Source organism: Pelobates fuscus, chromosome 1, assembly GCF_036172605.1.
Source record: "Pelobates fuscus isolate aPelFus1 chromosome 1, aPelFus1.pri, whole genome shotgun sequence".
Lineage (NCBI taxonomy): Eukaryota > Metazoa > Chordata > Amphibia > Anura > Pelobatidae > Pelobates > Pelobates fuscus.
The window spans coordinates 477,322,226-477,334,831 of NC_086317.1; the positions used below are offsets into that span (position 1 = coordinate 477,322,226).

At 42.3% G+C, this 12,606-nt stretch overlaps 1 protein-coding gene across 1 annotated transcript in view; it reads left to right on the top strand.

Moving 5' to 3' along the window:
* UVRAG (UV radiation resistance associated) overlaps positions 1–12,606 on the top strand; it is an 89,038-nt gene that overhangs the window by 24,774 nt on the left and 51,658 nt on the right. Inside the window, exons 4-6 of the mRNA XM_063432217.1 lie at positions 494–655; positions 5,623–5,697; positions 6,947–7,032. Of these exons, the coding sequence (XP_063288287.1) occupies positions 494–655; positions 5,623–5,697; positions 6,947–7,032 (323 nt within the window). The remainder of the gene's footprint in view (positions 1–493; positions 656–5,622; positions 5,698–6,946; positions 7,033–12,606) is intronic.

Genomic DNA, 12,606 nt, shown 5'->3' on the forward strand with positions numbered 1-12,606 from the left:
TCTAATAAAGTGGAACGTTTTACTTAAAATTATTTATGGTGATACCACAATATTTTAAAGATATTTTAAAAAGCACTCCACCTTATCACAATTTTGGTTTCTTTTTGGTGTTTCACGAATGGAGGTAAAATACATTTGAAAGTGTGAAGCAGCTAAAAGGTATATTGTGGAAATCGTTTTTTGTTACTTTTGCAACAAAAATAAGCGCCATTCATATTGTCTCTTTTAGGTTTTTTTGATCGGTTAGTTGTCTGAATTAGTCTCTGTAAATGACATCACAGATCAACTCCAGTTGATGAGTTAGCCCAATATTTTACTGAAATTGACTTTTACTATACCCAACAACGTGAGGCGTGGGGTGCCTTACTATATTTTACGAGGATACTCTATAAGTGCATTATGTGGTCAGTATGTGCGGCTTAGTTTAAATGTCAACATGTTTAGTCTAACTGCCACCTATTTTTTCTTTCTTTCTATTGTTTCCACTATGTAGAACCCAACTTGGAGAAGTCTTGACTTTGGCTTAATGCCCGATCGACTGGACACGTCGGTGTCCTGTTTCGTGGTGAGAATATGGGGTGGAAAAAATGAAGTCTACCGGCTTCTGATTGAGTGGCAAGTTAATCTAGATGGCCTAAAGTATCTGGGTCCTCAGGTAAGGGCAAGCAGTAATGATGTTTAATAGGCATGGTGGGTGGGGGCTACAACACTTTAATTATTAAAATATAATAAATAAAACCAATTCTAGCACGGATTGGGCTTTCTTGCAATAGATTTATTTTAATGTTTTGGTTTTTATGCACATATATTTTTATATACGCTTCTATTTAAATGAACACTGCAAACACCATAACCACTGCAGTGTGTTGCAGTGGTTATGGTGTCAGTAGTACTCTGCCCATCTTCAATGTAAGAAGTCAAACCATTTGCTAACTATTTACAATTTGGTGAAAATGGGTGTCAAGCCCTGCCTTTCCCCTTCTCTACAGCACCAGCTCATTGGCTAAGAGCTGACCACTCTCGGTGAGTCGCCTGACCACTCTCGGTGAGTCGCCTGACCACTCTCGGTGAGTCGCCTGACCACTCTCGGTGAGTCGCCTGACCACTCTCGGTGAGTCGCCTGACCACTCTCGGTGAGTCGCCTGACCACTCTCGGTGAGTCGCCTGACCACTCTCGGTGAGTCGCCTGACCACTCTCGGTGAGTCGCCTGACCACTCTCGGTGAGTCGCCTGACCACTCTCGGTGAGTCGCCTGACCACTCTCGGTGAGTCGCCTGACCACTCTCGGTGAGTCGCCTGACCACTCTCGGTGAGTCGCCTGACCACTCTCGGTGAGTCGCCTGACCACTCTCGGTGAGTCGCCTGACCACTCTCGGTGAGTCGCCTGACCACTCTCGGTGAGTCGCCTGACCACTCTCGGTGAGTCGCCTGACCACTCTCGGTGAGTCGCCTGTCCACTCTCGGTGAGTCGCCTGACCACTCTCGGTGAGTCGCCTGACCACTCTCGGTGAGTCGCCTGACCACTCTCGGTGAGTCGCCTGACCACTCTCGGTGAGTCGCCTGACCACTCTCGGTGAGTCGCCTGACCACTCTCGGTGAGTCGCCTGACCACTCTCGGTGAGTCGCCTGACCACTCTCGGTGAGTCGCCTGACCACTCTCGGTGAGTCGCCTGACCACTCTCGGTGAGTCGCCTGACCACTCTCGGTGAGTCGCCTGACCACTCTCGGTGAGTCGCCTGACCACTCTCGGTGAGTCGCCTGACCACTCTCGGTGAGTCGCCTGACCACTCTCGGTGAGTCGCCTGACCACTCTCGGTGAGTCGCCTGACCACTCTCGGTGAGTCGCCTGACCACTCTCGGTGAGTCGCCTGACCACTCTCGGTGAGTCGCCTGACCACTCTCGGTGAGTCGCCTGACCACTCTCGGTGAGTCGCCTGACCACTCTCGGTGAGTCGCCTGACCACTCTCGGTGAGTCGCCTGACCACTCTCGGTGAGTCGCCTGACCACTCTCGGTGAGTCGCCTGACCACTCTCGGTGAGTCGCCTGACCACTCTCGGTGAGTCGCCTGACCACTCTCGGTGAGTCGCCTGACCACTCTCGGTGAGTCGCCTGACCACTCTCGGTGAGTCGCCTGACCACTCTCGGTGAGTCGCCTGACCACTCTCGGTGAGTCGCCTGACCACTCTCGGTGAGTCGCCTGACCACTCTCGGTGAGTCGCCTGACCACTCTCGGTGAGTCGCCTGACCACTCTCGGTGAGTCGCCTGACCACTCTCGGTGAGTCGCCTGACCACTCTCGGTGAGTCGCCTGACCACTCTCGGTGAGTCGCCTGACCACTCTCGGTGAGTCGCCTGACCACTCTCGGTGAGTCGCCTGACCACTCTCGGTGAGTCGCCTGACCACTCTCGGTGAGTCGCCTGACCACTCTCGGTGAGTCGCCTGACCACTCTCGGTGAGTCGCCTGACCACTCTCGGTGAGTCGCCTGACCACTCTCGGTGAGTCGCCTGACCACTCTCGGTGAGTCGCCTGACCACTCTCGGTGAGTCGCCTGACCACTCTCGGTGAGTCGCCTGACCACTCTCGGTGAGTCGCCTGACCACTCTCGGTGAGTCGCCTGACCACTCTCGGTGAGTCGCCTGACCACTCTCGGTGAGTCGCCTGACCACTCTCGGTGAGTCGCCTGACCACTCTCGGTGAGTCGCCTGACCACTCTCGGTGAGTCGCCTGACCACTCTTTTTTTTCCAATTGGGGTATATCTAAAAATAACTTGCAAAAGCTGTAGATCTCTTGTCTGCAGCCTTTTCAGTTCTTTCCTTCTAACCCCGCCCATACTTCTTCTGGCTGTCCAATCACAAACTTTGCAAGGCAGATGCTCTTTGCATTTGCTGCCTCTTGAATTTAGTTCCACTGAGCTAAACAACCAGGAAACCTTGTATGACAGTCAGGGGTTGTAACAAAGTTGAACTAGCTATGTACCTACATATGTAAAAACAAAAAAGTGTAAATTTTTACTAAAATATGCACTTTTTCTAAAATGAAAAAAGGGGTCAAACCCTACACATAAAGATTTCAGCAAGCCAAGGTGCTTTATGGATCTGGAGTGTCTCTTTTTTTTTGTACATATATAGGTACATAGCAAGTTCGGCTTTAGAAATAAGTGTGGAGCTTGCTGTAGTGTGATATCTATATTTTCCAGGATACTTTACTTTAATAGGGCAATGAGGTACACACTATTTAAATCCCATGTCTTCACACTTTCCATATTGTGAGGAGCAGTGAAGATGCAAAGGTTGAAAGGTAGCTTAGTGTATTGCAATATAGTGTCAAATGCAAACCTACAAAGTGTGTAGACATTTTTGTTAGTGAATTGGGCTTTTTATTTGTCGACATGGAATAGTTCCAGCTCTTTGTATAAACGAACGTGTTTTCCATATTTACCAAAATGGGATAGTTTATTCTAACTCTCACCCAGTACAGGTGACCTGTTTCTATCGTGCCGTACTCACGGCGCTCTGTGAGATGCTGTCATTTAGCAGACTGTGTACTGTTAACACCACCCAAAGCTCTTGTTTAACTTGTCAGAAATTTAAGATGTGAGTTACGTGGAAAGTTTTTAAATAATTGAAGTTCTTTTTCATTGTGTTAGCGAGCTTAGAGATACTGGGTTAATGGGTTACTCAACAAAGCTTTCTGTCCTATCCATTTCATTGTTTTCTACAAGGTCTTTGTTTAATTACAGTATGTTATTTTATCTAAATATGTTCTTAACAGATGTTTTAGTAGAACTGCCAATCAGTAAAACAATACTGTGTGTGTGTGTGTATATATAGCCAGTGCAATATTAACGCCTGACTCTAAATGTGACCAATTGATGGATAAAATGATTTTAAATAGTACTTGACCCTCTCGATGGCCTTTACAATTATTTAGATTTCACCAAATGAATCCAGTGTTGCCATTGGTTTAGCTCAGTGTATCTGTTCTGTACAGTAGTTCTCACCTGTTATTGATGAGATGAAATGAAGTGTATAAAGATACTACATAGCCACATATACTGCAATATTTACAAATAAACACTTGGCATAGTTGTCTTACAAATCTAAATGTAATAATATATACAGTTTAAAATTATGAGTAAAACAATCGATAAGCTTTATTGAGCGTAAAGTATTGCTTGGCATGAATCTGCACTTTTAAGGAAAGGTGAGGACGATCTTTCAGAGTCCACATAATAAAGCACTGCAGCGGTGCCAGGGATCGGATCACGGCTGCCCCAAGTCTATAAGGGAGCCAATACCCAGTCCCTATGAACCCATGTGACCTGCATCTCCCAAGACCTTTCTGCCAAAAAGGGTCTACGCAGGGTCAGAAAACTGAGACCAAGAGAGAAACTCATTGATTGAGGGATAGTAACGGCTTTATAGAGATGCCAGCTCCCTGGTGGGGAGACGTGGCCCTCTAAAGCATGGACTGGGTCTAGGTTGATACTTAACACTCTCAGAAGTAAGAATTGCTGGTCTCCATGGCTGTGGTCAAGCCCGATCAGGAGTAGGAGCCATCAATGTTGGGCACGGTGCAGTGGAGTCTGAGTTAAGTTGCAGCTTGGCATTCACAGTGCAGGAGGCTGCAGTTGGTGGGTCAGCTTCAGCCAAAAATCTTCAATGTTCTTCTCTAGATTAGACAGAGTAAGAGACCGCTAGCATGTTGAAAAGGTGCCTTTCTGCCTTCACACTCACCAGTACAGTAGGGCGATGTTTTAAGTGAAGACTCCACAGTGAAGCTCTTTTCCCCTCAGCCATCATTACAAACGGCTGAGAACTTGACAAAAGGTAGATCCCCATTTTGTTAAACTTACATAAGAGAAAATAGTTCATACTGTATGATATCCTGTGAATTATTCTATCTCTATGAAATGCAAATTGTTATTGGAAGGCGGGGTGACAGGGCCACTTTAAAACCATCATTTTGCACATTCAATTAATATAAACGAGTAATCCTTGGATGGGAACACCACTGATTATACAAATAAACTAATGGAGAATATTGAACAGTAACAATTTATTGCATTCAACTACATCTTTAAATACAAAGATTTGTTCCTTCCCAAAACAGGTGCTACAGCAGCATCTAGTGGTTAAAATGTATAATGCCACTATCAAGTCGTTAATTGACTTTGTAGCATGTTTGACATTAAACCTATATTCTAAAGATGCATGTATAATCTGAAAAAAAGTAATTAAAGGGACACTCCAAGCAACCTATAACTATTGCACATTTCATGATGTGCGCAGGCAGTCCATCTACTCGCCTTAATTTTTGCAGTAGCTTCAGGAATTTTAGTAGTATCTTAGTAAATATATGTATTTGTGTGTATCTCGTGATATTGTCATTTACAGACTGCTTTATAAAATTCTCCAGCAGTAATTATTTTAGAAGCCCTATAGTGCCTATAGCCTATAGTGTTCTTGTAATAACTTTCTACACCTATTCACGTCATACGTCTGATTAATTGCTATATATGGTGCTTCTAGTCCTGTTGGGCAGTGCACAGTTAACTAGTGTTGACAAGCTGTCAACAGCTGTCTGTCTCAACCCTAATATTTTTCTCTTTTCTCTTAGATTCGTGCTTGTAACCCAAATGAAATCATTTTTGGCCTCAATGATGGTTACTATGGTGCTTCATTTGAATCAAAGGTAAGCTGAACCGAGCAAATATAATTTGAGAGCAAATAACGTTCAGCAGCTGAGCAATTAATATTCACTTTGTCATATTCAGAGTTCACATCTTAATTCAGAATAAACAGCATAACTAGACTGTACTTTCAGAGAGTTCAGCGTGTGTTTTTTGTAAATGTCGTATGTATCTCCCTTGTGATTTATATCTTCAGCAGGGCCACCAGTAAAATGAGTCTGGCATTTCAGTGAACTACAGCCAGTGTTTGAAGTTTTTATAGGGGCTTTGTCACTAGTGGGAATTGTGAATATAAGGCATAATTAGCCAAATTCTGGAATCATAGCTGTTAGCAGATTGCGTGTCCAGTGAACCCTAGCTAGCCAGTTGCTGTACATTGTGGCTGCATAGCGTTAGTGGCTAGAGTGAATGGAAGCATTGTGCAATAATATCTGTTGCACAGCATTCAGATGTACACAGCTGCCAACGTTCATATTAAGCTCATATTATCTCTGTCTTGTCTGTCACAAGTTGCCACATGCAAGTGACCTGCTAGTACAAAGTATAGATCAGCAGATAATGTTAAAATGGCTTATATTCATAAGTATATGAATGAAAAAAAGAGGTTGATATGTAAATTAGTTATTTTCCTGTGAATTTTCACAGTGAATTCACAGCAACATTTCTGAACCAGAATCAGCTGGGACAATTACTTTCTGTACGCACAGCTCACAATGCAGTGTTCCTTAAATATCCGAACAAAATGCAGAATAGGGGCACCTGCCATGAGAGTTCCTAAAACGCTTCAAATGCAATGCAGAAACAGCGATCTACTACCACTTCCCATAAGTTAACTTAAGATATGAATTGGGTGTGAGAAGCCATAAACATTGTATTCTCTTCATACAGTAGTTATTATTTTTGTTGTCTGTTTGTTATACTGCGCGATGATGTACAATTCTAGAATGTGAATATCCTTCTGCAAATAAGTGACATACAGAGTATTGACAGAGACCACAGGTGAAGAAGCCCTGCTCAGGTGAGGTTTCAATGTAGATGCCACCTAGTCCCAACTTATTGTGCAGTTAAACCTGAAACCGGACTTGTTTTCTTTGATCTATACTTGTTAATGTATCTGATAGTATGTCCAGTGTATGTATGTATGTATGTATGTGTTTTTCTGTAAAATTCTGTAAATGTCCCTGACGTGTATAATTTACTTGTATGTATACATTTATTTCTTATGTAAAACGTGTTGTCTTGTTCTTTCAGAGTCTTACAGAGTCTCGTAGAAACAGCCATCTGCAAGTGGAGCAGAGCTCTGTCCGAAACTCCTATGGGGTGTTCTCTTTGCTCAGGTATGAGGGTACATTTTACAGGCAATCACATTATTTTCATGCCATCTCTGGCATCACGCGCAATGATAAACTTGACTTCCTAAGTTATGACAGGAAGTACAGTTGTGCTCAAAAGTTTGCATACCCTGGCAGAAATAATGAAATATTGGCATTGATTTTGAAAATATGACTAATCATAGTGATAGTGATCATATGAATGTATATGATTTAAATCATAATGACAACAGAAATCACCCAAATGGCCCTGATCAAAAATTTACATAGCCTTGAATAAACACAGGTTAAAGTGACAAAGGTTAATTTCTCACACCTGTGGCTTTGTAAATTGCAATTAGTGTCTGTGTATAAATAGTCAATGAGTTTGTTAGCTCTCACGTGGATGCACTGAGCAGGCTAGATACTGAGCCATGGGGAGCAGAAAGGACCTGTGTAACAAGGTAATGGAACTTTATAAAGCTGGAAAAGGATATAAAAAGATGTCCAAAGCCTAGAAAATGCCAGTCGGGACTGTTCAATCACTTATTAAGAAGTATAAAATTCAGGGATCTCTTGATACCAAGCCAAGGCTAGGTAGACCAAGAAAGATTTCAGCCACAACTGCCAGAAGAATTGTTTGGGATACAAAGAAAAACCCACAGGTAATCTCAGGAGAAAAACAGGCTGCTCTGGAAAAAGACAGTGTGGTTGTTTCAAGAAGCACAACATGGTGATACTTGAACAAAAATGAGCTGCATGGTCGAGTTGCCAGAAAGAAGCATTTACTGCACCAATGCCACAAAAAAGCCTGGCTATAATATGCCCAACAACTCCTTGACACACCTCACAGCTTCTGGCACACTGTAATTTGGGGTGACAAGACCAAAATAGAGCTTTATGGTCACAACCATAAGCGCTAAGTTTGGAGAGGGGTCAACAAGGCCTATAGTGAAAAGAATACCATCCCCACTGTGAAGCATGGTGGTGGTTCACGGATGTTTTTTTTGGGGGGGAGGGAGAGCTCTAAAGGCATGGGGAATCTTGTGAAAATTAATGGCAAGATGAATGCAGCATGTTATCAGAAAATACTGGCAGACAATTTGCATTCTTCAACACGAAGGCTACGCATGGGATGCTCTTGGACTTTCCAGCATGACAATAACCCTAAGCGCAAGGCCAGGTTGACCATCTACTGGTTACAGCAGAAAAAGGTGAAGATTCTGGAGTGGCCATCACAGTCTCCTGACCTTAATATCGTCCAGCCCCTCTGGGGAGATCTCAAACATGCAGTTCATGCAAGACGACCAAAGACTTTGCATGACCTGGAGGCATTTTGCCAAGACAAATGGGCAGCTCTACCACCTGCAATAGTTAGGGGTCTCATAGACCACTATTACAAAAGACTGCACTAATGCTAAAGTGGGCATTATACAGTATTAAGAACTAAGGGTATGCAGACTTTGAACAGGGGTCATTTATTTTTTTCTTTGTTGCCATGTTTTGTTTTAGGATTGTGCCATTCTGTTATAACCTACAGTTGAATATGAATCCCATAAGAAATAAAAGAAATGTGTTTTGCCTGCTCACTCATGTTTTGTTTAAAAATGGTACATATATTACCAATTCTCCAAGGGTAGTCAAATGTTTGAGCACAACTGCAGATAAAATACTATAGAAGAACCACCATGCTTTTGAGTGGCATGTTTTTCATGTCCTACCTCAATTCCTTACCTACCTTATATAGGTGTGAGCAGCATATATTATGTATTTATTTATTTATTTTTTGCTGCCCCTCCCAAAATAGATTTTTTTTTTTCAGTTCCCTAGGTTGGCAGCTTGATGGGTACATGTCCTGTGGTATTGTATCACTGTGTGCCCTTGGGACAAAGGTCAGACCACAAGGAAATGAAGAGTGTTTATAGATCAGGCCCCTGAAGTCTCACTGCTTAATTCTCTTCTATTTAGGAGTTATATTATTTTTGTTTCTGTTCATGCAGCCCTAGACACACCTCCCCTGGCTGTGATTCACACATCCTGCATGAAAAAAATAATGGTTTCATATTCAATCAGATGTAACTTACTAGTTCTTAATTTTATCTCCAGCTCTGTAAATTCAACACAGCAGGCTAAGTCAAGGAGTAGAAAGCTTTTAACAGTGAAGGAGATACTAAATTATAAATTAAACAGAATTTGCAATAAAGGAAGTGTAAACATTAGATCTCACTTTACAGGAAGTGTTTAGGAAGTGTTTGTGTCAGAAAATTGAGCAGTGAGACTGCGGGGGCATGAACTATACTCCAAAACTGTTTTGATGAGCATTGACGAGAAGCAATCAAATGTTTTTCATGGAACATTGAATTCCCTATGGCCAGCTTTAGAGGACATTTAACGCTCTCATGCAATGTGTAAGGATGTCGCATAACTTAGTGTGACTCCGTTTTCACAACGGGAGTGCCTCTGGTGGAAGACGACCACTAGAGATGTATTTAGCTCTGCAATAAAAATAATGCAGTATCTCCGAAACAGCCATGTTTTACATTGCAGGACTTCATTGAATAGTCATGGGTGCCTATAGTGTTCTTTAATGCTATTAATTAATAATTCAATCTACAGGGCTCTTCTAGCACAAAGGCGAACCGTATCTTAAAAGGATTATAGCCTTGGGAATACAAACGTGTGTTTCTAACGCTACAGTGACCTGCTCATTGTTTTTTTGTCTTGTCTCACTTTATAAATTTTATTTATGAATATATTTAAATGTTGTTTGAATTAGCCAGCAGGTGGTGCTGGTGCTCTAAAAAGAGGCTCCGCTGACCTGCTTCATGTTTGTAAGCATCTAAACTCATGCCATTTACTCTATGCAAAAGGTCTTTAAAATGTGCCTATTTAAACTAAAATGATCGCAAGTTGTCTTATGGTGCACCCTGCTTTATTCTGTTGGAGAACATTACAGGAAAGGAACACGGGGTTATTGGCTAAACACCAAAATTTGTCCGAATAGCAAAATTCAGTTAAAGTGACCGAATTCCGACCGCATTGCCAATGCTCATATTTACTAAAGCCAAATGCGGTCAGTCCAACCGATTCTGGAATATAGGTTCGGACGCTAAAATCACTGACTTTCTAAACTCCTCTGAACCAATCTACACCACTAGAATGGAAGATTTATGCGTGACGGCTGATGATAAACCGAATGCATTTGCAGGATGTCTATTCGCGAATTATCATTCACTTGCTCTTTGCAAGTAAATTTATTTGAACTATTTTCACCTCTGGTGTTCACTCTTTTCATTCTGGTGGGTGGAGGCCCTAATAAGTATGCTAAAGTGGGGCTGTTGTCCTCAACCTCGGCCCTACCCATGCCCTTATTAATAATAAAGTGAGGGGTGGATAAGCCATTGTCGGTCCCCCCACCCCAGTGGCCAGAGGTCCCCAATTCCCTAGCAACTCTTTTAAATGTAGTATCTATTAACCCACCCCCACCCAAAGAGGGAGAGAAAAAAAAAAACTTAGTAGAAGTTCTGCTGCTTCTTTTCAGCTTGTTTTGTAACCGTGCCAGATCCAACATGTACTCGCATGACCTGTGTACACAAAAAAGAAATATTTAATCTTTTTCTAATTGCCCTTTGAGAAGTGCTAGGTGTTTCATTACAGATTTTGTGATGGCTAGTTTACCTGTCCTAGATTATGTATTGTCCATTGTTACTATTGTATAAACTTTTTGTTAACAATGGGCAGTACATTCCCTATTTAGTATTTAAAAGTCCACACTTCCCCGTCTAGTGGATAGGATATCATTTTTGCAATGATTGTAGTTATTGGACAGCGCACTCACCGGCTTGGTGTTTTAATTCCTGAAAATACAATGTATCTATAGCCTCCCCTCCCAACTCCCATCCTGTTGTGGTGTAAATTACTTTGTACTAATATGAACTTTGTCTTATTACAATTTTCGTAATTAGAGATCTTTCACAACTATTTTCCCCAGACTCTCAAAATTTGCTAATTCCACAAAAAAATGAAATGAAATAAATGAAAATAACAGTTAACATTTCTAGCAAGGGAATTTCTGTTCTTACACTGATTGGAAGAAAATACGCTGGAGCGGTTTGTAACCGAGCACAAGAATCGCATAGAGCATTCGTTTTGGATGGCAGTAACATCCGCTATTTTCAGACAATTAGACCCTTTTCTCTTTTCTAATAACAAACGCTGATATTGAGGCTCATGTGTCACATTGAATTAGTGCACTTTAGAGCTTTATTGTATTCGAAACATTCTGTATAACAAAATCGAAATTAGCCACCTCGGAATTTCTCCTGCCAGGATAAGCGCTGGCAAAATACTATTGTTTTAAATCTCGTAAATGTCTCTTCTTGCTGGGATGCCAAAGGCTGTAGAAATGCAGTGTTTACCCCTCCTGGCACTCACATGGCCTTATTGGCATTTGGAGAGGCTAATCTAAACCAAATGGAACTTGTTTAATGTGTTTTTAAGTTGTTTATCAAAGTGAATCAGGCCTTTTTCAATGATGTTATCATGGCGTTAACCAATGCAGTCATTATCACAGTCTGTGGTCATTACGGCCAATTAGTCTGGTGTTATTTAAATGCACGTTTGCTAATATTTGCCGTTCTATGGAAAGTGTGAGGACAGACCAGAACCATTGATTGTGTGTGCGCCTGTAATGAAATCTAAGACGGATTCTGCCTGTTTGTTCTTCCCGATAACTTTCTATGTGTCCTGAGGATTTACTTTACTGTGTTTCCTTTCCTTTGCAAGGTGTTTACGCTCTACTGGAAGGCTATTCCATGTATCTAATACACTTTCTATGCCAGCATTGGCCTTTACTGCTTCCACACCAGATAATTATGGGGTGCTGTTTAATGACTTTGAATACCCTTCATTCATTGAAGGTAATCGCCTTCCAGTGGAATCAGTAAATGCTGACAGTGATCTAGAAAGGGTAGTAGGTGAATGGGATCGCCTTCCAGTGGAAGCAGTAAATGCTGACCGTTATCTAGAAAGGGTAGTAGGTGCATGGAATCGCCTTTCAGTGGAAGCAGTAAATGCTGACAGTGATCTAGAAAGGGGTAGTAGGTGCATGGAATCACTTTTCAGTGGAAGCAGTAAATGCTGACAGTTATCTAGAAAGGGTAGTAGGTGCATGGAATAGTCTTTCAGAGGAAGCAGCAAATGCTAGCAGTGATCTGGAAAGCGTAGAAGATGCATGGGATCGCCTTCCAGTGGAAGCAGTAAATGCTGACCGTTATCTAGAAAGGGTAGTAGGTGCATGGAATAGTCTTTCAGAGGAAGCAGCAAATGTGAAGTGATCTAGAAAGGGTAGTAGGTGCATGGAATCGCCTTTCAGTGGAAGCAGTAAATGCTGACCGTGATCTAGAAAGGGTAGTAGGTGCATGGAATCGCCTTTCAGTGGAAGCAGTAAATGCTGACAGTGATCTAGAAAGGGGTAGTAGGTGCATGGAATCACTTTTCAGTGGAAGCAGTAAATGCTGACAGTTATCTAGAAAGGGTAGTAGGTGCATGGAATAGTCTTTCAGAGGAAGCAGCAAATGCTAGCAGTGATCTGGAAAGCGT